This window comes from Micromys minutus (assembly GCF_963924665.1).
Source record: "Micromys minutus genome assembly, chromosome: 17".
In the NCBI taxonomy this organism is placed as follows: domain Eukaryota; kingdom Metazoa; phylum Chordata; class Mammalia; order Rodentia; family Muridae; genus Micromys; species Micromys minutus.
This window is the reverse complement of record NC_137952.1, coordinates 51,224,690-51,248,052: the sequence shown is the minus strand read 5'-3', so window position 1 is coordinate 51,248,052 and position 23,363 is coordinate 51,224,690. Positions and strand designations below refer to the sequence as shown.

Below are 23,363 nucleotides of genomic sequence, written 5' to 3'. Positions count from 1 at the left end.
TCATCACCACGCAAGGAAAGAACTGCTGCATAATGTGCCCTGACAGCTGCTGTCTAAGTGTCTCCAGTGTCTGAAGTGTGTTCTCCTGTCAGTCACCTCTGCAAAGCAGATGACACAGTAATGACAATGGTCTTATGGAGTGGGGCTTGCAGAATTCAAATAAGCTCAGTCATCAACCACCTTAGAATAGTGGCTGACCCTTCACGAATGCCATTAGGAGCCATGCTGGCCATACCAGTAAAACAGTTACACGCACACACACACACACACACACACACACACACACACGCGCGTTCTAACTCCTTTAAATTTAAACATTTATAGCCGTGAGACCCATAAGATTGCAGTGTTCTACATTGCTGAAGGACAAGAAGACAAGCGCTCCATTCTAGCCAATGAAAGAGGAAGCCAAGCATATGAAGACTTTGTTGCTGGCCTTGGATGGGAGGTAATTAACTTCATTTATTATGTGGCTGCTGCCTATACGTATTTAAAGCAGACATGTATGTTCTTAGTTATATCTTCACATTCAAATGTAGCATTCACAGAGTTCTTGAAGACTGCACTGACCTTAGCATCTGTTTGCTTCATTTTACTGTTCTGCGTGTAGATCTTTGCTTCCCCTCAATACCTTTTCATTAGCTTTGCATAAGAACTGTATAGTCACATAGGCTCAGGGCTGCAGTTCATGGCAAAGGAAGACAAGCGTGGCCACTGGGAGGCTGAGGAAATAAGCAACGGCTCGCTGGGTAAAGATGAAGGAGGACACGGATGAAGTGAGACACCGGAACTAGAATGCTGTTGGCTGTCACTGCAGTTCCCTAATGCACAACTCCAGAATGGCTGATGAGAACAGGGGTTTCCTTACTGAAAGGTCAACTACGGACAGACACACAGAGGCACGTACCTGCCTCCTGTGAACACAAACCTAGAGCAAAGCATATTCCTAGAATCTGAAAAGTGGAATACATGGGAGAGGTGTATGGTGTGTGTGTGTGTGTGTGTGTGTGTGTGTGTGTGTCTGTGTGTGTGTGTCTGTGTGTGTGTGTGTGTCTGTGTGTCTGTGTATGTGTGTGTGTGTCTGTGTGTCTGTGTATGTGTGTGTGTGTGTCTGTGTATGTGTGTGTGTGTGTCTGTGTGTCTGTGTATGTGTGTGTGTGTGTCTGTGTGTGTGTATGTGTGTGTGTGTCTGTGTGTCTGTGTATGTGTGGTGTTAGCAGTGAGGATATACCAGAGACACCGTGCAGTAATTTCAACGAGTCAAGAGGGTAAGACACAGTAGAATATATCTGAAGGAGATACCCCATTCATACAAATTTTACCAAGCAGACTGTTAGAGTTGTACTTCTTTTTAGTTGTTAGTAACTTGTTTCAGTGATAAACTAAACTTTACTGTAGGTCTCTAGACAGAGAGAAAAGTACTGTTTGTGGTTCCCAGAAACTGCTGAAACTCTTGAGACAGATGAGCACAGATAAGGGGACGGACATATGCAGATATGCACATGCCCATATATATGAGGGGGAGAAGTTAAATGTTCACCAAAACTCAAGGCACAGAGGGCTGCGGAATTCTTGTTTCATGTTTTGGGTTGTGTCTGTACGTGCTGTAGCATGTCCTGGGAGTGGAGCCGGGTCCTTGCATGTACCAGGCAAGCAGTGCACTGCTGAGGCTGCCCCTTATATTTTGATAGTGGTCTTTCATATAGCATAGTTGCAGACCAGTTTCCGTTTTGATGTTCATTTCTTTCTTTAAAAATTAATTTTGTCTACCTTATATTTGTTTGTAATCAGAAAGAAATATATTTAAATGAAGATTATTCGTTTTCTCAACTCACACCCCTGTCTAATGAATAAGATTAGCTCACTTTTGACCCTCACCTTTTGCTCTGTGACCTTCGCTAGGTGGATCTCTCAACCCACTGTGGGTTTATGGGTGGTCTTCAGCGCAACGGCAGCACGGGGCAGACGGCCCCTTACTATGCTACCTCGACCGTGGAAGTAATTTTCCACGTTTCCACTCGGATGCCATCAGATTCAGACGATTCACTCACCAAAAAGGTAAGGGGGCTTCTCAGGGATACCTCACTGTGCTTATGTGAAAGTGGGGCTCTCTGGGTCTAAATGGTGGCCAAGCCTTGGCAATACACTGAGACTACAGTGTGGTGACTAGCTCAGTCTTACGGCCTGAGGTTAGAGACTAGGAAGAAAAAGGGTCTTCAATGTGGCTACTTTTGATCTTCTTTCATGTTAATTATCTGAGAAACAATATTTTTACCTCACATATTGGCAAAGGCCACAACACATAATGATCATTTCAACAAAACAGTGCTGGTGAGGCTCTAGGAAAGCATCCCATGTTTGCTGGGATGAGCTGCTAGTGTTTGTCAGAGTGACCCTGCTGCAAGTATGTTGTTGTTCAGATGTCCCACCTCAAATGCTCTCCCTGGTGCTTCCAAAGGAACTTCACCAGAGAAGCAGGGCCTTGAACTCCCCAGCCTGTAGAACTTACCTGAAAAGACCCTGTTCTTGGATGAGGAACACATTAATGGGTTTCTAGATGAACAGAGCATCCTAAAGCAACTGTGAGGTGTGCTTTCCCTGTGGGCTAGTGGGTGACAGAGCCTACATTCTGATTTGACCCCCACGCTCCTCTCACAGCACAGATGTAAGCAATGAGGGCAGTGTCTCAAGTACTAGGGCTGCACATTGGTAATGTGGCCGCATGGTTAGAGCTAGGGCCAACCAAGGCTCAGGTGTGTGTCTTGTTTTACCAGCTTGTACCTCTAGTGTTCATGTATTAAATAAGACTAAAAATGGAGCCCATAGCACAGCACTGTCGGATGAAGTGAGACAATGCCAGGAATATTGCTTAGCCCGATACCTGGTAGGAACTCTCTGGCCATCAGCCCTTGTCATTGTCCACTGGTGTAATTGATTCTTTTTCCTCTGCCCCATTAGCCGGATGATTGATATTAGCTCATGGGCCCTACTGTATCTGCTTCATTTCTTTTGTCTCTGGTTTTGCCTTTTCACAACTGTAGCCACAGATGTCTGGGCTGCATACATGATGAACAACAGTGCATGTGAGAATTATCAGAACTCGGGTCACAGACAATTTCCATAGTGATCAAGTGTCTCAGATGCATAAAGCACAATTTGCATTCAGAAATCCAGCAGCCTTTCACCAGCATAGCCCTGCATACTGCCTTGGCCTCCCTGGGCTGGGAACCTCACAGCTAGTGGGCATGTAGTTAGCCATGTGCTGGTTCCCACAGGTGTGAAGGAACCGCCTGCCTGTCCAGCGTGGGTTCAGCGGCTGCAGGGCTTAGAGAAAGGAGAACCCTGTCATCTGGTAGCTCACTGGCGTTCTAGAATCTGGAGTCGCTTTACCAAGACCCCAGGCTGGATTCACACGTTTTATAAAACTTTGGGTACGTTGTAAATGTCCTCACACTCTGTGTATTGTCCCCATATTTTATAATTTTTCATGATTGATAATTATATGTCAAAGACAGATTATATGTAAACTTTTTTGAAGTATTTAAGTAGAAAGGCCTTTTATTTTGTTTCTATACTAGCTTCTTGACACAATGCTGCTGTAAATAATGTCCCAAGGCTTAGTCTGCATGGGAGACTCCCCACTGTAATATTCATAAGCCATCTGAAACCTTTTGCAGCTCTAAGATTTAGCATCATTAATGGTAAACCCTCTTTACCAGGTTGTCTCACAGTCAGGCAGAAAAAAATCAGTCACAAAACAGCAGCCCCTTGTTCCTTGACTTACTCTAGCTAAATTGTTCCTAACAGCTTAAAAATGAGCTGCAAAATCCTAAAGTGATTCATGCTCCGTTCTGCCCCTGCCATGGGGGCACTTTTTCAATTCTGCAATGCGGTTGCAACCCCATACTGAACTCTTGATCCTTCCCTGCAGAAATTTGTTAGCTCTAGCTAGATTAGATTTTTCACAGCTAATCTAACTGCTGTAGGGTTTGCAGAGTGGGGACAGAGCTGTGCTATTGGATTTGTCCAATTCATTTGACTCCAGGACTATAATTGCACTTATGTCTTACAAGGCTTTTATAGCCCCAGGCTGGCCAGCCACATGAAAAACAAATTGGCAGTGGTGCAGTGTGAGTGAGGGATGAAAGGCCCACATTATCAGTCTCTAAGCAGCTCTGTTCTGGCAGGAAGTTTCTTGGTTAATTTACAAATAAAACTTAGATTTTAGGATGGGCACACTGTCAGCTGAACAATGAGGATGTCAGGCCTGACTGTTACTTAGTAAAAGTAGCAGCCGGGCCTGCCGAGGAGCCCAGATTCTTCAGTCAAACAGACGACTCCTTCTGGAGCCAGCTGGCGATGTAACGCAATTAGTCGGGAAAGGAGGTCAGCCTATTAGGTGTGGACCATGACCAGTGTCACCAGTGGCGTGCAGGCGTGCCGCCTGGCAGCAGCAGGCAGAACAGCTCAGGCAGAGCTGTTTAGAACTAAAGGGGTTTAGAACTCTGTGTCAGTCGGGCCTGAGGATCTCTGGACAGACATGGATTTCTTGAGGCTCACGAGCTGGTTTGTTCTGGGCATGGTAAGCCTTGAGGCCTTCTGGACCCTATCGCACAGTGGAAACAGGAGCCGATGTGAGTGCAGCTCCCTTCTAGGGAGGCATCGCCCCTCCTGAAGTCAAGTTGACTGTCCCTGAGCAAACTTGTGAGTAGGTTTCTAACTTACAGGCGTATAGTCAAAGTTCTGCAAAATTCACAAAGTGACAGCTCTTTTGTGAAATCCCCTTTGAATTGAGTACCATTTAGGTTTCCAGAATATTCCTTTGTGCTCTGAATTGGGTAACTATGTTATGCTCTGCCGTGGGTAGTTTGTCCACTTCAGTTTCATCTGTTTTGTGTCCTTGGGTTCACATCATAGGCACAAGAGCGTGTGATTTTTGTACTTTGTCCCAGCTGTACCAGTCAATCGGTCCATGGCCTCAGCTTTTAGTTTTGTAGTTTAGTTGGTTAAACTGTAACATGTCCAGAAATCTAAGGTGCCTGACACTGAAAACAGCTGGGAGTGAATATTACAAAAATAGTTCTTCCATAACTGCAGAATTGCCACAGTGGGAGGAAGGGTCAGTTAGCATGGGTTGCTCTTCTGATGCTGGAGTTTTCTCAGAATACTGATGCAAATAAAATTAGGAGAGGTTTACTTGGGTTATATAATTGAATAACACAATTCAGAAAGGGACAGAGTAACTGCAAAATGTCAGTAATCAGTGTCACCTCAGAGTAAGTGCTGTGCCCTGCCCTTGTGGATGAAGGACGAGACCGTTGGTATTAGGTGTGGCATTGTATGGTAGCTGCAAGGCCGAACCGTGTCTGCCAACATCATGATGAGAAGGGTGAACTTCAGGGTAGTCCTACATTTTATAGTTAGCTCCTATTGCTCTAAATCCTTCCCAGTTTCAATTAGATCTAATCCACATTTACCATGGACACCTGTCCATCTTGTCTTGTTGGCAATCCTAACTCACATCCTGTCTCTGCAAAAGGACTGAGGACAAAACACTGCTGCAAGGCCTTGCCATTGAGTTAGACAGGAGAAAGGCAGGCAGGCAGGGCCGGTGTCTCAGATAAGACTAGGGCTGGAGTGTAACTCAGCGTAGCGGTGTAGAGCATGGTGCATGCAGAAGACTCGAGGGCCCATCTTCAGTACACTAGTCCTGATATTCTTTTGCTGTTTTTTAAGATGAACTAGAGCATAAGCTCTGATATAACATTGCAGTTTTATTAAGATTCTTTTAAGTTTGGTCCCGTGTTCCTGATATGGGATGGCCTTCCCTGCTCTGAGGCAGTACCTCATTCCCTCAAGACTTCTGAGCCCTCGCCTCTGCCACACACACAGCTTCAGAACTTTACTTCAGGCCACTATTCTCATTGCTGTGGGTCTGTTCCTTTTAATTACGCCTTAGACTTTCTCAGATGATTTCTTTGCAGCTTTGGTAGACTCGCCACATGAGCAGTTTATCAGTGATGTTCTTGCATCTGGCAAAGGTTTGCCCTAGAAGAGTTTGTTAGGGTCTCTGGAGATCCAAGTCTTCTTGAAGGACCAAAAGTCTGTGGGGGATTTCTGGGGGTGTTGGGGGGGTGGCTCATAGTGTCTTTATTTATAAACTGTCAAAATAAGTGAGCTAAACTACTTGAGATATATCAATAAAGTAGCTTTTGATGTGAGCTGAGATCAGGAATGTCCAACTGAATGCAGCCCAACCCAAAAACTGTAAATTTACTTATAGCAGTGAGAGAGAGGGAGAACATGTGTGCATGTGTGTGTATGATTTTATTTGTTATAAATCGATTGTATAGGTCACACACTATGATAATCATGAGGGGAGTCCCTCATGGTCTCTGGCCCTCTGTGCACTTGGCAGACAGAGCACTCCTGAGCAGACACTTGTACGACAGGTAATGATGGAGTTATTCAAAGTCTGTGGGAAGGGCAGACATCATTTCATTGGGTGCTTTGGACATTTTAAATGCCAGATGCTAGTATTCCCACCAAAATTAAGTTTTAATTTAAATTAAATATATTTATTTCCTTAAAATATAATTTCTTACATTCTTTATCTCAAAGAAATTTATCTCGGTACCAATTTCTTACAAATTATCAACAAATTACCAACAGTTGTGTTGGAGTAGCTTGTGTTATCTTACTTTGTTATTTCTTAATAACCACTGGATTAAGAAGCTTACAGTTTTAGATCAATAAAGACTAGAAAAGGTGTCACTTGGTTGTTGAGAAACATTCTCAGCACTATAGGATAGAATAGGAGTGGTACAGAGACAGAGTTCTATGTAAAAGAGACCTTAAAGATGTCTTCCTCCATCTCACTGGGATGTGCCCTTGGTGCTTCTTGCGTGACCTTTGAACAAACCTGCATCCTAGCAGATGGGCCAAGCTTTACAAAGTAGCACAGTTTTGAATCCTGAGTAAGGCATCAGTGTAGTAGCCTGATTTGCGACTAATATTTTTGGCCTCTGAGTTTTCTAATTCAATTTGTAAGCCACAGCCCCCTCATAAACTGCTGTTAGCACCTCAGTTAATAAAGAGCCAATTTGCTATTGCAGCTCCGTCACCTGGGGAATGACGAGGTCCACATCGTCTGGTCTGAACACTCCAGGGACTACCGCAGGGGCATTATCCCGACAGCCTTTGGAGACGTTTCCATCATCATTTACCCAATGAAGAATCACATGTTCTTTATCACAATAGCGAAGAAGCCTGAGGTACGCTCCTCCATTGTTGTCCTGACCCTTCATTTGCTATTGATCCACGGTCCTCAAAACCCTGATGAATGTTACAAATATCTGAACTCTGTGTGCTAGATAGGAATTTAATATAAACTGTGATATTCAAAAGAACTCTAATCATGAGCACAAAATTCCACATTGTATTATTTAAAAATTATGTTAGAAAAACGATGGGCTTTTAAATAATTTTAACGTTTTAAAATGTTATAATTTGAAAAACATTTTAATTTTTAACTGGGGCACATTATTAATAATAGTAAGAATTGGTACATTCTTACAGTTCTCCATTATTACTTAGTTATGTGGGGAAAACCATGGGTCTAGAATCCAGCCCTGTCTGATGGATGAGCATTGGTCACTGAGCCCTAACGGGAGCTGATTGTGGTCAATCTTGAAGGATTCTGGACAATCCACAAAGATACTGGTGCCCTGGAGCAAAGCCCACGTGGTGAGTATTAACAATCAAAGCACTTGCTAGAGAATCAATTCAGCCATGTCAATTGGTATTGATCATGGGACTGGCTGGAACAATCCAATGGTCTGTGTCCTGTGTACTAATCGGCTGCAGCCTCTGTCCTTGTCATGCCTTTACTGGTATTTTAATACTGCTGCTTCCTAGTGACTTAGTCTGTTTTTAATTCATTAAGAAGACTCTTCTAGGTTTGGAATTAAATATATTAAGAATATGGGCTCTTCTTTAAGAAAAAGACTTGTTTTCAGCCTGATAGTAAATGTAATGCTTATTTACATCTCAAAATCATTCTCCTGGAGGATCTCAGCATTATTCTAAAAACTGTTTTTAAACTTTAAAAAGTAGAGTGTGAGATTTGTTGTTCTAATTCGGATTTGTAACCTAAAGTGTCACATTGAAGAAGTGCTCGGACACTGCCTGGCGCCCGGGCAGAAGCTGCTGTTGTGTTAGCCATTGCTGCAATTATGGTTGCTAGCTGGTGTTTTTATAAAGTTACTCCAACAGTGAACTCATCAAGAGTTCTAAGTTCACTGTATACATTCATGGGTAGACTCTGTCCGTCTAGGAAAGACTCAGAATAAGAGAGGACTTCTCAGTGCATAGGAAGAAGGCAGAGTTCATATTAGCTATTGTGCCCCCCATTCAGACCCCTGCAAGGGGCAGGTTTTTCAGTCCTGTGCTGTAATGGCCAGTGCTAACATTTTCATTCATCTCTGAAGACAAAGAGTTATGTATAAGAATTGACGTGATAATTTCAGTCTTAAGTAATAGATTGAGTACATTTTAGATTTCAAAAAATTTTATAAAAATGTTTTTCCTTTATGTGCAGTGTGGAACTAGTTTTATTAGGTCATCTTCAGGCTGGTCCTCTAAAATGTCAGCATGTCCTTAAAATGTCCCCTTTATTTTTAAAGTGAATAAAGAACTCGAAAAGCATTTCATTTCACTCTGCTATGTCAAAAGCGACATTTCTCAACATAGCATAGGATGCATAAAAAGTTATTAATATACTTTATAAGTTTTCTTACAAAATACATTAAAATTTGATAAACTTGGTCATCAATTCTGACACGACAAATTCAGAAAGTTGATTTCTTAATATTTTAACTGGAAAAAGCCTAAAGAAAAGAAGAGGATGGGAAACTGAAAACTTAGTGTTATCCCCACATTTAAAGTACAAACCATTACAATGTAATAAAATTAATCCAGACATTTCCAGGGCAAGTGTAGCTGACCTTTTGTTCACCAACCACTGACCCCAGGGTGAATGCAGAGGCTTCGGAGGGAAAGTCTGTTTGTTTGGCTTCAGTCCCTGGTATTTAAATTGCATTCCCTAATCAAATGAAAAGGCTGTCCTCTCTATCAGGTTACAGAATCCATGGCAACATTTGGCCTTTTATATCCATAATGTTAGCCTTTTTGTTTGCATCTAAGTAGAGACACCTGGAGCAATGCTAACATTAACCGATTTAGCATTAATAGCTTCATTATATAAGAATTTCTGATCAGATAGCTGTTACTTTTGTTATATTGCTTCAGCTTGTATTGTTGTCATTTTTTATCTCCTTGCTTGGCAACCAGGCAATGATTTGCAAATTTTTTTTGTCTTGATTAATTAAGCAATATAATTATCAGTAACCGTGATGCAGTCTTTGCTCAACAAAGCTTCTGAGAGAAAACAATGGTAAGTCTGTTAGTATGAATGCATTCCACGCGTCCCAGATGCGTGAGGATATTATGAACAATGAGGGGAAAGGCCGCCTGTGAGCGAGGACAAAGGGTGCCACGCAGACTCGACACACTGCGCATACCGCCAGGGACATGCCGCGGGCTCCCTGGGACACAGACGCCTCGTTAGATTACAGCTAGTCAGCAGAGATTAATTCTCAGCCATTTGGCGCAATAATTTACCCATTCCCCGGTCTTTTAACTAGTGTTCCTTACCGTGGAACGGAAGGTTTTATACCCAACGGTTTACTTAACCTTGTCTACTTTTAGGACTTTCCACCAAAATCATCTATTTCCTTAGAGCTTGTACGAATACAGCTGCTTGCGTTGAAGAACATTTCTTTAGAAGACAGACTATGCATATAGACTTCAGAGACTACAGGGGAGTCAGCAACAGTCCTTCAGCACCTGTACATTTCATAGGAACATAGTGTGACTCTGGCCAAGTGCGTTTATTTTACTCATTTCTGGGAAACCATACTTCTCTAAGAACAATTTTAATCCTTTTTAGGAGGGGGAAAAACTCATCAGTACACAAAAGTCCCGCTCATCGGAAAGAGTCATGCATATTCAAATTGTACTTTCATTCACTTGGCCTCATTAATAGCCTATGTGATAATGCGGGGCTATTTGTAATACAAGCTCACAGGCAGCGTTACTTCCAAGTCCTTTGAAATTTAACATATTTCGCTTTTTCATTCCTTGTGCCCCCCCTTAAATATACAAATTATGTGACTGGCAGAGGCCTCCCCTTCTTAATAAGGCCCCACATTTGTAAAATGCTACACAGAAGAAGCATGTGCTCATGTGAGGGCACAAAACCCTCATGGCTGAGAGCGTCTGCACACTCACAAACACTGTACTGAACCTCTGCCTTTTTCTTTAAAAATCAGTCTGCTTTGCAGCATTATTTTACTGTTAAGTTGATTTGCAAATAAGCTTATTCCCATCTCCAGAAATACTGATAAAATAAAATTTTGATCATAGAAAAGAAAAGCATAATTATCAGACTTAAAATTGGTTTTTCCAACTTTGATCAGCCATTCATGAAAGACTTGCCCATGAGACAGTGAGTGACTTAAGGGGTATGCGAAGCCGTTTTCCTTGCCTTTTCCTAAGTTATCTTGACCATCCATAGGGTGCTGTTAAAGTAGTATCTGGCTCTCTTGTAGCTTTGGGGTGTGTGGGATGGAGATGCATGAATGTATGCAGATGTGTAGGAATGTACCCTTCCGGGTGATACCTAGCTCAAGACCTGTCTGGAGCAAGCCCCTAGAAAATGCTAGTCAAAAGGTTAGTGTGCCAGAAGTCACAAACGCATTTAAGCACATACGACTACGAGGAGGCCAGTTTGGGCATCTGTGTTTTTGCAAGGAAATCTTTTAAGCTTGCTGGAGTTTCCCTATTATACAGGAAACGTGATTACCTTTGCTGTGTGGTTCTGTAAATTTATCTTGGTTTCACATTATAATTTTTTAAATATTTATCCCAGCCAAACAACCCTTTGGAGATTCAATCATGTACCTTAAATAATCTGGAGAATTCTCAGGGAAGTAAATTAACTTTGGAAAATACTAAGAGTTATTTACATAGAAAAGATCATTGAAAATACCAAAGAACCAGATTTGATTAAACTAACTTATTAAATGGATTGCTGCAGTGTGTTCTGCTCGAGTCACGTGTCGTTAACATCGATTTTAGTGAATGGGTGGCGATAAGAACTATGTCAAGAGGCAGCTGCTTGCAGATGTTGCCTTAAAATCAAACTTGCTAATACACTGGCACTGCTAACAGAGGAATTTCCTAGACACTATGGATTTATATTATCACTTTTGTTCAGTTTTTGAAAGATTGAGTCTCCCACAAACAGGTGCCAAAGAATAAAGACCATTTATTTTACCAGAGGACCTTGATAACAGACAGAGGAAACCTGGAGCAGCACTGTATGCCATGAGGAATGTAGCTCCTACCTCACAGGAATTTCTGAGTTCACCTTTTCAACTGAATTTCCTTACATGTTGGCACCATTTTCCTGCCTCTTACTTGATATGTCTGTCTTCCTCATGTGGGTTTGTCTTCTCTCCTTTGCTGAATGTACACCAGAGAGCAGACTGCAGCCCAGCTTTGTGCCAGGAAGCAAGGCAGCTCCCATTCTCTGTTCCTGAGCTGCCACAACAAGAAGGGCCTCCGACCCAGGACACAGGACATACCCCAGGCTCTTCATGCAGCTTCCTAAGGTCCTGCACGTGGGTGCACACCTGCTGACTGGTTTGTCCAGTGTTGGGAGTGTGCTGGGCTCCACTGTGGAAGGAAACACAGCCCACTGCCTAAGAGGTGCATTTGCTGAGCCAAATATGAAATTTAGAAAGGTGAGCTAACAATGTCAGTCAACTTCAGAGCACTGACAGTGATCAGAGACAAAGGGAAGATTGCAGCATGATGCCTGTGGATGGAGAGGCTCCCTGTGTTATAACTGAACTGAGACCCAGCGGAGCAGGTGTTCCAGCCTCAGCAAGTAGGAAGCAGAGAAGGCAAAGTCCTGAGAGGGACCTAACTTTGAGAAGTGAGGGAAGAAGACATCCTATGTGGCCACTGTGCGAGAAGCAAGAAGAGAGCAGGCAGGCTGCCGTGCAGAGCCTCCTGGGTCACAGTGGAATCTAGACCAATATTCTGATTTTGAGGACCTTGAGAAAAGCACCACCTCACTCCAGGATTCATTGAGTTCTCTTAAAATGGGGATATAGAAAAGTTGGGGAAATGACCTGCTCTACCTCACAGCTCTAAGCTCAGAATTCAGTCACAGCCATTTAACTCCTTATCAATTCAGATGTTCCTAAGCTATTAGAACCCCTTGTCTGTGGTTAATGAAATCTTGTAACTAATTAAAACATAGACTAATTATATATGTGGAACAAATTAAGTAATTAGCTTACTTCTAAGACATGCATCGAGTTGCCATGTTGTTTCCCAACAGGGCTTAGTCATTACTTGGAAATTATTTACTGTGTCTAAGACCCTCAGGCTCTGCAAAATAGTTAAATCTGCTTTGTCTCATCTTTTAGGAACCTAGCACAAATTCAGTGAGCTGATTTCCTGAGCAGCCCAGTCCTTGCGAGTATTTGCGTTAAAGAGAGGCGTACACTCCTGAAGGCACCCCTCTTTTCCCTGCCATATCCCAAACCAGAGGGCATGTGAAAAGTGCTTCAAATGTAACAGGTTTACTTTTCACAGATTTTTAAAAATTTTTTTTTCCAGCAGGAAAAACATCTCCTAATACTAAATTTTAATTGATTTACCCATCTCTTACTTCAGTATCTCAGGCTTAAAAGCAGAAGTGTAAATATTCCCTCTTCATTCATAATTCTGGTGGGATTGTGGAATTTCCCAAAGAGGAAGCTGTGACCAGACATTGTAGCTCTCAGAGATAGGGAGGTATTTATGAGTTCCAACTTTCCCAAGAAGCCCCAGACAGTGTCCTACCCTTGGGCATCCCTGGAGTAGGAGCAAGCTCCAGTCTGTATGGTTTCTGCTTTACCTAGAAGTTACCTCATCCTTTCTGGCCTTTCTTATTGATGCTTCTTTATCCCCCAAATTGTATATGATTCCTTCATCATTGTTCATTATCACTTTTTGTTTTAGTTTTGCTCAGAAGGCTGGTGAGAAATATGGAAAAGCATGTTATCCGTAGTTCTGATCAACCCCCGGAAAGTTCTGTTTAAGACTAGATGAAGCGATTCTGCTTTAGAGCACCCGTGAAACCTCTTTTGGGGGAAGTAGAGGGTTATCCTTGACAGAGCATTTACAGGAAAGCGGTATTGATTTGCTCAAACCACTGACAACGCCCTGTGTGACCCTTACCCCACACATGCAGAAGCTCTGAATGTAAGGTTATCTCCCAGTTCACAGTTGTACCGACCCTGATCACAGTTACCTCTTCTTGGGATTGCGCTCAGTATGGCGATGGCTCTGAACTTCTCAGACCCTTTTGTTTCCGTTCTGTGCTCTAAGCATAAACTTCTACCATGAAAGCATAAACTCTCTATCTGACTTGGCCATTTTGGTCTCTAGCCATCTAACTTTCAAGGATCACCTAAAAATTACATCTGCATCCTCCATATAGATGCATACTGCTGAAGGCCTTTTCATGTTTGTGTGCTTCCAAGTGTCCATCCAGTATCCACTGGAAAGACAAACATGAGTCAGCAGAAACTCAAATACTGTACCTTTGCATTGCATTACTGTCTTCTTGCATGATAAAGTCAGTGCCAAACAGCCAGACACGAAATGATGGCCATGCATTTGTTATGAGTGCAGTACCTGTCTAACTGGCCAACCAGAGAAGAAGGCTTTTTTCATCATGGAATGGATTTTCGTAGGCTCATACACAGCAATAGCCTGATTCTAAAACCCAAGGTTGTCTATGAAGCATTTGCCTGCCTCTGCAAATGCTTTGTTTGGAGCATTAAAATGTCTCAACAGAGTCCTTGGGAGATTAGTTCTTATGTATCAAATGGAGTTTCACCCAAATATTGTCCTTGCCCTAGCAGCTAGATATGCCCATAGGCGGGTTTTGTTGACACTGGTAACAGGTCCCATGGACTTTGGGATCACTACTTCTTAGCAAAAAGATGCTTTTGTGTTTCCACTGGCGGAATGAGAGAACATGGATGTGAATCTGTCCTGCTCTGCACCCCAGCCTGATGAGTATAAATCAGGACTGCACTTTCTAGCTGTGTGCTTCTCCTTAGTCAGAGCTGGGTTTCATTTAGTCATGAAAAACACAGTAGGAGCTTCATAGGTATTTTCTAACTTGCAGCTAGCTGCTTAGGAAAGCCAGTTTGTTAACAGTCATGGCTTTGGTCAACATATGAGGGTAAAGCACTGGGGAATTGTTCATAAAATATAGATGGATGGAAGGTTTGAATCCAGGTTCCGAAGTAGAGACTAACATCCAGAGAAGGAGAACAATAGTGAAGTGAAAGACCCCGCCCACCTCCTTAGATCAGATCTAGACTTCAGCTCTCTGTGAACCAAACACAACAAAAACACCACCCACCATCTTAGGGTCATTGGTGCCTGGGATATGCCACATCTCACAATCAGCGTCACCACCATTACCGTAGTTTACTAGACGCTTAGTGAGCTCTTTTATTTTTGTTTTGTTTTGTCTGTTTGTCCTACAAAGTATCCAGGAAGCTTTATTCAGAGCACAGTCTTAAGACAGGAAACGATACAACAGCAAAGGCCACAAGAGCAAAGATACGTAAATGCCCAACAAATACTTTTGATGAAGTTGTCTTTTATTCCATAGCTAAGAATATTTATGAATTGATTTTGAATTTAACGAAACACTTATTTTAAAGCCGTCTTCTGAGCTTTCCTCCTTTTTTAATGGAAGCGCACACATATCTTCTTGGGCTATATCTAGCTTGATCGGGATGTTTTATTATTCTGGCACATGTTTTCTCACATTCGTGGAGGCGAGGGAAAGGTTGTAGACGTCTGCTCATCCTTCTGCAGCGTGCTTTGGAAGTCAACTCTGGCCATCAGTCAGAACAGCAACTGCCCTTCCCCACTGAGCCACCTCCTCAGCTCTTCTGTAGAATTATTGTAAATATTCTGTCTATAACCCAGCTCAGATCTTTGTGTGTGGTGAAATGGAGATCAGGGGTTGTTCCTTCATATGGTTCTCCCTTTGTGCCAGAGTCTTTATTGAAACAAGCGTCCTTTTCCCATAAATGTCCTGCCTTAGTGTGGAGCAGTGGTTGTAATGTGTGCTCCTATTTTTGGGCTGTGTATTTTCACCTGTCAGTTTATCTATCCTTATATTAACGTTTTAATATCTTAATTGCTGTAATTTCATATGTATTCTTTAATATAAATCATCTCATTATTGTCATAGCTAATTTCCATCTTTTCATTTCTGTATGAATTTAGAGGTAACTAATACATGTCTACTTTTAAAACCAGAATTTTAGTTGAGTTTGTGTTAGAATCTAGATTTTGATTTCAGAAGAATTGACATCTTAACAGTATAAAAACTTCCAGCCCATGAAGATGTTGCTTGGAATTTATTCAGGTTTCCATAAATTTATGTCACCACTATTAGGTACTTTTAAGTACACTTATTGTACATGTTTTTGTTAGATTTGTTCTCTATATGTGTGGAGAGTGGTGGGGAGAAGGGGAGGGATGATATCTTGGTAATAGTTCCCCAGAATAGCTATGAATTCATGGTCCTCCACCTTGGTCTCCCAGGTTTTTGAGGCAACTGTCCTGTATCACTGATTTTTTATACAGAGTGAGCTCCAAGTTCAGTGAGAAACCCTGTCTCCACAGATCAAGGTGGAGTGTGACTTAGCAAGGCAGCCAATGCTGAGCTCTGGTCTCCTCTACCTGCATATACAGACATGTGCGCATGTGTCCACATCCACAGACATGCAAATGCACCACATACACACAAATGTAGGTTAGATGGTGTTCTCCACTTCCCTGCTGAAGGCCTCCATCTTCCTTCGAGTAAAACTCCCTACGAGGCTCTTCTTTCTTACCTGACATCTCTCCCTCCTGGTCTTCTTCTCACTTGACTGTGGCCACTGTGGCTCTCCTGCCTTTGCTCAATCACATGAATCCCATTTCTATCCCACTGTGCATTGCTGCTGTTACTCTTCCTGGAACACTCTTCCGTCCGTTGTCCTCATAGCTCGTTCACTCTTCCATCCCGTCGACTTTTAATGAAACGTCCTGCTTAAAGCCCTCCCTCCCGTTTTGATATAATTGGAGATCTGTATACCCCAAAAGTTCTTCGTTCTTCTCTGTATTAACTTCTGCTTTATACACTGTATACTATGTATTTGAGGTAGGCTATAGCAGGGATTATGTGTGTGTTCTTCACATGTCCCTTTAGGGAACAGAATAGAAGGTCTGTCATGTACTAAATATATGTAAATTAATAGAAATGAAGAGAAATTGTAGATGTATGGAAGAGTTACTAACCAGCTCCAGCCCCAATCTCAGAGTTTACAATCTCTATGTTAGAGAAAGAAATTCTAATGAAGGGAAAGGAGGAGAAATGACAAAAGCCCAAGATGTCCATGAAGACTGGTTTGCCCACCTGGTAGAAGTGGACCCAAAAGCAAGCCAAGCCTCTCTTACAAGTAGATGGCAAGATGATGTGTGTACCATCTGTGTGCCATGTATTGTACCATGGCATAGACATGTAGGAAGAACACCACTTCCGTGAATGGCAGCATAGTGGGGAGGCACTTGATAATTTGCCAATTAAAAGGCCTTACAAAAAGTTCTCATGGAAGAGCCTGGTGGAGCAATCCTGAAAAGGTTTCTCTGGATGGCAGCCTGTGTATTCATCCCCAGTCTTCCACGGGGAGCACATTCTCTCATCTCTGCCTTAATTCCTGTTGGTCTGAGCATAGTTTTTTTTTTGTTTTGAATCCTCAGGTTCCGTTCTTTGGGCCTCTGTTCGACGGGGCGATCGTGAGTGGGAAGCTGCTGCCAAGCCTTATCTGTGCCACGTGCATCAATGCCAGCAGAGCGGTGAAGTGCCTCATCCCGCTCTACCAGAGCTTGTATCTTTTTGCTGTAACTATGTAACTTACTAACCCTCCTGGGGGGAAATCCTGGCGAGCTTTCAGCGGAGGTAAGTGGGCTTCAGGCCCAGGCTGCAGTACCGTTTGTTGATTTCTATGAAATAGAGTGATACTGTGCTGCGCCAAATCTGGAGTTTGTTTTCCTAGTTTGTTCACAAGTCTGGGTCTGAAAGGCTGCAACTGCCAGGGTGCTGCAGCTCGTCGCTTCTCAGGACTTTTCCCCGGTTCAGTCTCTTCACTTTGTGGAAAGGGGGTATGTCGCAGGTTGTTGAAAATCTCATTCAGAGCACCAGGAAGCAGAAGCAAAGGAGATTACTAATAATCAAAAACCGCACATAGCGCCTGGAAATGCAGAGGGTTCAGAAGGATGGAGGGAAGGAGCAGTTATACCCGAGAGGAGAGGGAGTTTCACATTTCTCAGTTCTCTCTCAAGCACTAGTTGCTTTATATAATTCTTAAATCCATGTATCTCTAAGAAAAGGAAGTTAGGATGAGTGACTTCATAAAACTGCTACCCAAACCATCTAACCTGCTAATAAAATGTAGAATTCTTTGTTTCTAATTAGTAGATAATGATTAAAAACACGTGCCATTTGACCTTTGTCCATAGGCTTCTCCCCTCCTGATTGTGAATGTTTCATTACTGTGTAGAGGGAGAGTGAGAAATAACATGTAAAGAGATACAGTTTGTGAAAAATACCTTTCATTAAAATAGTGGTCATTTCTTGAGTGATATTCTTCCTTTGGATTTAAAGAAATACATATGCCACGTGGCAACTTGAAATTATCATAGAAATTAGGAGTAGAGAAAAAGCTATTAGGTCCCACCTGGTCCCTCCTGGCCAGGCCGCATTGTCCCCTGCGGCACACACTCCTGCTTTGCCCAGGCTGCTGGGGAGGGTCTGCGGCAGCATTCTCTGCACAGGCTTCCAGAACACTCCAGGCGTAATCTATAGCTGCTGTGTGTTCTGCCTCCAGCATGGGATTTTTATCGCACATAAACTGCAACTTAGAGGAGCTTCATAGCAAAAGTGAGAACGTCGTGTCCAACAATTGGTCTGTCATTTAGCCCATGAGCCGGGGTGAGCTAGACACCTGTCAGTCAAGGGTCCTGGACCAAGGCAACAAATGTCCTTCGAAAACAAGAAAATTGTATCTTGTAGCAGTCCACTGTGATTTTTTAATCATGTCACTCTCTCCACATATCAAGCACATCACAAAATAAATGCTTTGTCATCCTACTGAGCACTAATGAGTTACCGTCTGATCCACAAACAAAAAACCAAAAGATAATGATCAGAATTCTTCTTAAAAGCTTCAAGGAAATCACATCAGGATTGGAGGCGCTAGAACCCTAAAAAGTAGCTCTTAAAATGGACGGTTTGACATCTTAGAGGATAACAAAGCCTGTTATACTGATCCTTATCAAGCTTCAGATACTTTTATATTTTCTTTAACTTAGTTGTGTTGTTACAATAAACGATCTAGAACAGGAAGTCGGGGATGGGCTCAGTGTTTTGTCCAGATAGAACCTTGTGAGAGATACCTCACGCCCACTGAGCAGCTGTCTCTGTCTGCAGGACTGCTAAGACACTGGTCAGGAATGAGGACCCTAATAAGGACGAGGACATGGGAGGGAGAAGGGGAGACTGTGTACCTTACACGTCGTCACTGAGTTTTTCAGCTGTATACATGTGCCTGTGCCAGCCATTAACAACCAGCTGCTCCCTTAATGTTCACTAGAGTGTTGAAGTCCACAGTGCACTTTGGGGAACTCCTAAACTGCTTTGGTGTCATAGCTCATGTCTGGAAATTTGCTGCTTTATTGACACAAGTCTGATATTTGAATTTTGAAAAACACTAAATACTCTAACCAGTCCTAATTATGAGCACTAATTGCATTTATTCATCTACCAAACAAACATTTCCTGTGGACTGTCTGCCAAGTCCAGTGCTAGAAGCTGGGGCTACTGCAGCGCATGAGGGACCCAGGAGCCCAGACCTTGTTCACACATTTCAGAGAGAATGGGTGAGGAGCACACAACCTAACTGCTTCCCTTCTCTTCAGTGAACAAGTGAGACAGAGTTGGGGTAAACAGGAGTCGGGACAAGAGGGGCCTCTACAAGGAGATCATAAGTGGGCAGAAATGTGAGAATCTGAAGAAACTTGTCTTAGGAGCATGGATGCCCAAGATTGAGTGCTTTGAGGAGGCATACGTTCTGTTTTATGTTGATCCTGTACATGTCCAGGTCCATCCGTGTGCCTGGGATAAACCCAGAAGTCGGAATGGCATTCTAGGTGGTCCCCAAAGGAAGCTTCTGAGAGTTATCTTAGGGCAGCATGCTGGAGGATCCAGCCAGGGCTGCCCAATAGACAAAGAGTGGACAGGCAGAGTGTAGGGCCAACAGAGCCTACAAGCCTGCGCAGCCCTTAGGGCTGAAGAGATCAGCAGTGCCTTGGACAAGAGCAGTAGGGAGGAGAGGAGAAAGTTCCCTGAGAAATCCTGAAGTATAGGCACTCTCCATTTTTAATGCTGTCCTCCAGTTCAAAGTGTTCTTACGTTTGTGCTTGTCGTCACTCAGATAAAGGAGTGTTCAGCTTCAGATTGTTTCTAAATTAGGTAATTCTAATTCGATAGCAAGTCTATAGGCTGTCAACTCATCACCTGGAATCAATAGAGTTTTGTAATTCATATACCATATCTCATGTGTACCCATATGTTTTGTTCTTAGAAAAATACTGCATAAAAACACTTCATCCATGTATATTTTGTCCTTCCTGCATGCGTGTTCTAGCTGCCCTCTCTGCTGCTAGTTTGTTGTTGAGCAAGGAAGACGTGATAGGGAGAGAACCTTGGGTCGCCCTGTAATCCCTTTCTTGCTGTGGTAGTTGCAGAGCACAGGGGTGACACAGCCAAAAGAGGGGGCGCTAGGGTCCTGTGGCCGGTCACAGCTCTGTGGTCATTCGCTGCTGCTTTCTTTCTTTGGTGGAAGAGAAGAGTGTAACCTCTCGGTTTTCATGAGGTCTCAGTCAGTGAGGAAACAGTTCTTACGTTCAGCTGCTCTGGCTGTGTGGCCCTGAAGCCTGTAAGGCATCCTGAAATCCCCAGAGCGTGTTGAGGAAGTTCGGCTCCAAATGTCAGGCGTTGATAGATGTTTTTTGGTTTTTTGGGGTTTTTTCTCCCCTACAGCTTGGCAGTATATCCTTTGACAGGGCTGTATTGGTATGAACCCAGACTCGCTAAGGAAGAAGCAGCCTGTGTGTGCTGCCCTAGGAGAAAACTGCACTTCTGGACTAAAGTCAGAGGAAGAATTGCCGCTCCCTGCTCCCTTGAGACACAAGTCACCAAGCTGAACAATAACAAAAAATGTCCTTGTCACCCAGGCCTTTTTATAAAACCCCTCTGTGTCCTTGTTTTGCTTCTAATATTTAGATTACAGTTGTAAAATAGAGCACTGACTCAGTTCTTATCACTGTCACACACTTCTGTGAACAGCGGTCATGTTTTTACGTGGGGCACTTCCTTTTGTGTGTAGTAACGGCACCCTGGCCCACGTTGAGCCTGATAATCCCCAGTGGAGAGCCAGTGAAATTACTTAGTTACTTCTGCCGCTCCATTTTCTTCCCAGCTGGTTGGGACTTAACTTCCTTGGAATCAACTTGGTTGGGATCCAGTTTCATATAAATTTTAACTAAAAGTAAAAATGTGAACGATTAAGTATCAGTCTGACTCTGTAAATTTTTAATGCACTTCTGATTAACTGAGGATTGGAAATACTGCCTGAACAATTTGTTTTTGGGGTGTTTTGTTTTGTTTAGCAGTAAATCTAGCTTTGGGTCAATATCAAAGGGGTTCTTGTGTACAGTTCTCTTGGCTAATGATCAAAGTTGGGACTGTGTGGCAGAGGCACATAGAGAACTGAAAATATCGTTGTCTCCCATAATTAAAAAAAAAAAAAATGTGACCACAGTAGGCCCTCTCTGGGAACCACCTTCCAACCGTTCAGCCTGGCCCTTTTGTGCTTTGCGGGCCTTCCTGTAACCTCCACAGTGGCTGCATCAAATCTGTCGAGCGTGCCGCCAACCCATGGCCACTGCACTGCTGAACAGTGAGAGCCAACACACCTACCATCTGCCTCCCGCATTGCTCACAGGCAAGCAGGCCTGCTCCTGTGCCTAGAGCACAGTAAATGGGAAGCTTGCCACATGTTATGTTTACAGTTCCCAAGCCAACGAAACATTCCAAAATGAAACTGTGGTCTGCTGATAGAAGTTTCTGCTACCATTTGAGCCAAGGGCTTTCATTCTCCTCCTCAGATAACTTGTTTCAGGCAAAAGGTCCCCTTGCCATATGCAATGTGCCCATTAGGAGGAGTTCACCCCAAATCAAGCAGATGGTGGCTTTCCAGAATAAATGTCCACTTCAATAGAACAATAGTCTCAGTTTCATTTGCCATCTCTACTCTGGAACTATCCATATTTGAAGGAGAGAGCTGGTGTGCCTAAGAAAAAGAAGTTCTGTTACAAGCAAAATTAGCTTCTATTGTTAGCTAACAGGTACATGAACATATGGTAATACTAGAGCTTCTCTCTTAGATATGTGAGTTTAATAGCGTTGCTAGATTCTGTTCCTAATTTACACAGCTTCAAAAATGAACCTTCTCTTTAAAGTTCTAACAACCCAAGTTCTTTCTTCTCCAGTGGGATCCTGAGCTCTTCTTCCTGGACAGACCTTTGATTTCTTCTGCCCATCTCCCCACACTGTAGAAAGGAAATCAAACCATCCCATGTGTTTTATTTCACCATGCACAACCAATTATGCATGTGTCAGCATTTGCAGCTTTTCTGCCATGTGCCAGGCACCATCCTAACCACTAGGAATATAAATATGAATAAGATATTCCAAGGGAGAGAGGACACTGTTTGCTTATGGACTAGGCTCTGAAAGCCCCTTACATATGAGAATGACAGATGCTTCCATATGGCAGAGTGTAGGATATGCACATGCAGGAACAGGCACACAGCAAAGACAGAAGCAGTGAGGGCCCGCACAGAGCTGATAAGGACTTCTGACTCTGTAACCGTGGCAAGGGACAGGTTAGAACCTATGCAGGGGTTGGGCTGGTTCAGTGTCTAACCGTAGACAGTGTTCTGGGGAACAGTGAAAGAATATGTTTTGAAGGAAGAGGTAGCCATAAAGACATAGGAAAAGGGAAGCCAGAGGAGAGAGAGGAAGCATTTCTTCCAGCAAGCTGGCCAAGCATGACATATACTAGCAGTTGGCTTCATCCATCACTGGAGCTTTGCTGAAAGTGGCAGGTTTGTGCTGGAGTTTGTGTATAGATGGAGAAGTCTGGGTATAGAGGGCTGAGAACTGAGTCACCGAAAAATGAAAAGTCGAGACACACTAGGTAGTTTCCAAAAAGAAGGAAGACACTTCAGGGTGGGAGTGAGTGCTTATGGATGGGAAATTAATGGGAGGGACCTAAAGGCAGACAGACTGAATGGCAGGCAGAGCTGCCTCTGGAAGGCATAGGTGATACCTGAGGGATCGGGTCCTAGACAGTCTACAACAAAAGGTGTAATGACTGTCTACTGTGTGGCCCTGACTCTAGAGCACATTCTCTATTCAACAAATATCTGCCACCGTCTTGACTGGCAACTAGCCTCATCTTTCAGGAAGCAAGAAGCAAAACACAAAATACAGTGCACAGGATTCATTTCTTAACAGTTTGAAAGAATGTGCTGTAACTGAGTGCAGCAGGAAACAGTGGGTTTGTACTAGTGTGTGGGTGGATGGGAGGGAAGGAGAATTAGAACTGTGTGCTAGCCAGGGGAAGCACAGCACAAGACTAAAGGCTACGGGGAACCGTTCCCCGTGGGTGAGAGGAAGTCTGAAAAGGAACAGGAAGTGGAAGAGTCCTAACAGTGAGACCTTTAGATTACAAGGTTTAAGTTAGGATGCATATGGGGGCTCACACCTGTAGTCCCAGCACCCCAGAGGTGGAGGAAGGATGTCAGGAGTTTAGGTTACTTTCAGCTTCACACTTTTGACCTGTCTCAAAACGAACAAACCAATAGATAGATAAAATTCAAACTCCCTGAAGAAGAAAAGAGGGAGGCATGAAAGAATAACCAGAGCAGTTGCCCAGGAAGTTGGTTTCTGTTAAATTGTGTTTAAAATCTGTACATTAAGATTAAAGGAGCACCACACCATACGTGTGTGTGTGTGTGTTCGCGCGCGCACACACACACAC

At 43.2% G+C, this 23,363-nt stretch overlaps 1 protein-coding gene across 2 annotated transcripts in view; it reads left to right on the top strand.

Moving 5' to 3' along the window:
* The window catches only part of RALGAPA2 (Ral GTPase activating protein catalytic subunit alpha 2), a gene marked incomplete at both ends in the record, with an annotated part of 234,696 nt that overhangs the window by 169,413 nt on the left and 41,920 nt on the right, over positions 1-23,363 (top strand). For both annotated transcript variants that reach the window (XM_080931325.1, XM_080931324.1), the window contains 4 exons: positions 325-448; positions 1,903-2,058; positions 7,116-7,274; positions 16,957-17,084. In XM_080931325.1, the coding sequence (XP_080787451.1) occupies positions 325-448; positions 1,903-2,058; positions 7,116-7,274; positions 16,957-17,084 (567 nt within the window). The remainder of the gene's footprint in view (positions 1-324; positions 449-1,902; positions 2,059-7,115; positions 7,275-16,956; positions 17,085-23,363) is intronic.